This window comes from Fundulus heteroclitus, chromosome 9, assembly GCF_011125445.2.
Source record: "Fundulus heteroclitus isolate FHET01 chromosome 9, MU-UCD_Fhet_4.1, whole genome shotgun sequence".
In the NCBI taxonomy this organism is placed as follows: domain Eukaryota; kingdom Metazoa; phylum Chordata; class Actinopteri; order Cyprinodontiformes; family Fundulidae; genus Fundulus; species Fundulus heteroclitus.
This window is the reverse complement of record NC_046369.1, coordinates 19,481,906-19,484,674: the sequence shown is the minus strand read 5'-3', so window position 1 is coordinate 19,484,674 and position 2,769 is coordinate 19,481,906. Positions and strand designations below refer to the sequence as shown.

General features: G+C 46.8%; 1 protein-coding gene across 1 annotated transcript; it reads right to left on the bottom strand.

Annotated features, from left to right (window-relative positions):
* Positions 1–218: 218 nt before the first annotated feature.
* On the bottom strand, positions 219–1,973 carry LOC105936807 (cortexin-1-like). Its single transcript, XM_036141191.1, has one exon. The coding sequence runs from the start codon at positions 919–921 to the stop codon at positions 541–543; it is 381 nt and encodes a 126-aa protein (XP_035997084.1). The 5' UTR covers positions 922–1,973; the 3' UTR covers positions 219–540.
* Between the last annotated feature and the right edge of the window lie 796 nt (positions 1,974–2,769).

Sequence of the window (2,769 nt, the reverse complement as noted above, 5' to 3'; positions counted from 1 at the left end):
ATTCCTCTGACATGACCAACCAAGCACAACCTCAAAAAGGCTACTCATGATTGAAAACCCGCCGGTGTGGCTGAATAAAAACAATTCGGCAAAGCATGGGTCAACATAAAGACTCGTTGTTGGTTATCGTTAATGCTCAGTGGCAGTGGTTGCCTCCGAGGCTAGCAGAGCCAGTTACGACTTCTAACAGCTTTTTTTCCCTCTAAAACAACATTGAAAACAGTTTATTTTGTATTTTTCTCCAGGTTACCTGATCTTAGAATTGGCTTGATGACCAGAAACATTTAAGTGTGACAAAAACAAAGAGGTTCAATTTGCGAGGGGAAACAAAATACCATTTCCAAGCACTGTAATCGTTTGCCCGTCAAGGTGAGCCCCGTGCTGAACAACATCTGTTGGAGATATGGAGTCCTGCAGCATTGAATTTACACCAACAAAAAGGTTTACCCATCCTCTAGTGCATTTACAACATTACACCATGTATCAGTGTCTGAGAAAAACTACAAAGTCTGTGTGCAATAAACACCAAATCTGTCCCTCTTACACCAGTGCATAATCAAACTGGCCCCTCTCTATGCCGTCCTTGTGGTCGGTCCAAGATGACGCGGGCATACGGCTGTATGGGTCCAGCAGGATCCTGAAGCATCTGACCAGCAGGAAGACCAGGAAGAGCATGAGGAGGCCTACGAAGGCCAAGGCGGTACGCTGCTCCGTGTCCACGGCGACCAGGGCCAGGGGCGAGCTGCTGCCGCCGCCGCCGGGGCCGCTGGGTAGGGAGGAGCTGGCCGGGGACAGCAGCGACTCGTAGTCGAGTGTGGGCACATCGTTCATTCTCCACGGGGCCCGCAGACAGGGCTTACACACCGACTGGATGGTGGGTGTGTTGGGTTGAGGCGTGGAGAAGAAGGGGAAGGCGTTCATGAGGGGGGGGGGGTGTTCAGGAAGTCAGCATGCAACTTTTATGTTTGACGGGCAGGGCAGACCGATGCGATGCTTTCGACTAAAGGTGTTGCTATTTTTGCTGCGTCACATTTTCTTCCGGTGACCACTTGTCGCTGTCAAATCTAAGTAAGTCAAAGCGACATGACCCACAGGAGGTCTGACTTTAATCTGCTCAGACAACGTGTCAGACAGACGCACACGTGCACTTTTCAATTAGCGGAGACTAGTTTTGTGTGCCACTTATTTGAGGATGTGACTCAAGTCTGATGATGCTCAGCCACCTTTCTTATTAGAGCGTCCGTGCCTCAGGCACTAATTCTTTCCCCCTCTGTTTATCAGAGCCACGCAGCCACCATCAGGTGTCTCTGTCACTCTCAGTCATAGCACACGGGGCGTGCCGCCATCTTCCGCTAATGCAAACAAACACAAACAAGCATGTCTGTTCTCGGCCAAGGTCAGCAGCGTCGTCCAAAAGGGATGATGGAGTGCAGGCGGGGATCTAACACCTGACCGGGGCCGGCTAGTGTAAGAGCTCGAGTTACTAACAGACCACCTCAGCAGCCAGGGGCAACTGTTTGCGTACGTGTGTGGCTGTTTTGTATGCAGCTAATTAGATCTGGAGGTCACTTGATTAATGGCCCTGAATGTTAAACGCTCCACAGCCCTATTTGTTGTTGCCGCCTGCTCGATGCAAAGTTTCCCCTTCGCCCCCAGCTAGCTGGAGCATGAAAAGTGGGTCAGTACTGTCAAATATCGAAATAAGTTCCTTTCGCCGTCTCCCCCTTCCGGACGGTTGTTTCAAAAAGTGCCGTTTGTGTCGAGTAGAGAGGCAACAAGAGGCAGAAAACGTTTTCAGAAGGAGAATCCGCTGAAAACGCTCGTTGCAGTAGCCGTCAGCGCAGCGTTAACGGACGAATTGCCATCAGATGTTCCGGGTGAAGCTTGGCCAGGTTTTCTCGCCTGAAAATAACAGAATCCTCTGGTTACAATTTGTGCAAAGTCACTCAAATACAACTTTATAATGACACACAAAAACACTGCAGGGCTTATTGCTTTATCAACCTTTATTTATATAGCCCTTTAAAAACACAGGGTGACCAAAGTTACAAAATAATATCCAAAATATGACACCGTGCTCCTGAATGTTAAAAGCCAGTCTGGATAAATAGGTTTTAAGCCTGGCCTTTAAGTGAAATGTTGGGTTTACACCTGTGGGACAGAGGTTGGGTAGTTTTAACCAAGCATTGGGTCAAAAAACCTTTACCTGGCTGTCTGAGGTGGAGAAGATACTACCTTCCAAATCCTGACCATTCATAAAATTCTCTATAAAAGCCTATTTAAACTTAGTCCTTACTCCTCTATTTAGCGCAGAAAACAAACAGTGGCGGTCAAAAGAGTGCATACCCTTGTAAAGACAGCAGGTTTTTGTGATTTACTTTGGTAAATAATTTTAAAACCTTGACATATACTCTGCACAATTGAAGAGAAAACCAAACAAATGTATTAAGGGGGGTGGACCAAAAAAAAAAATACAATAACCTAGTTGCATTAATTCCACACCCTTACTTGAATGCTTTATTCAAAATATTTTCAGATTTATCTGAATCTAATTAAACTGAAATAAAGCTCAGCTGTTCAAGCAGGATTTTTCCTGACACTTGTTTGTTTGCATCCTTCCACTAAAGCCATAGTTCCTTCATTGGATAGGCACTCTGCCAGTGGGGGGAGGGGGAAGGAGAGGGAGTAGGGACCTACCCAGCCTGGATGTCTACTGTTGAATGTATGGTGAGTTGTTTGAACGTTAGTGTTGGGGAGGGATTAAATCTA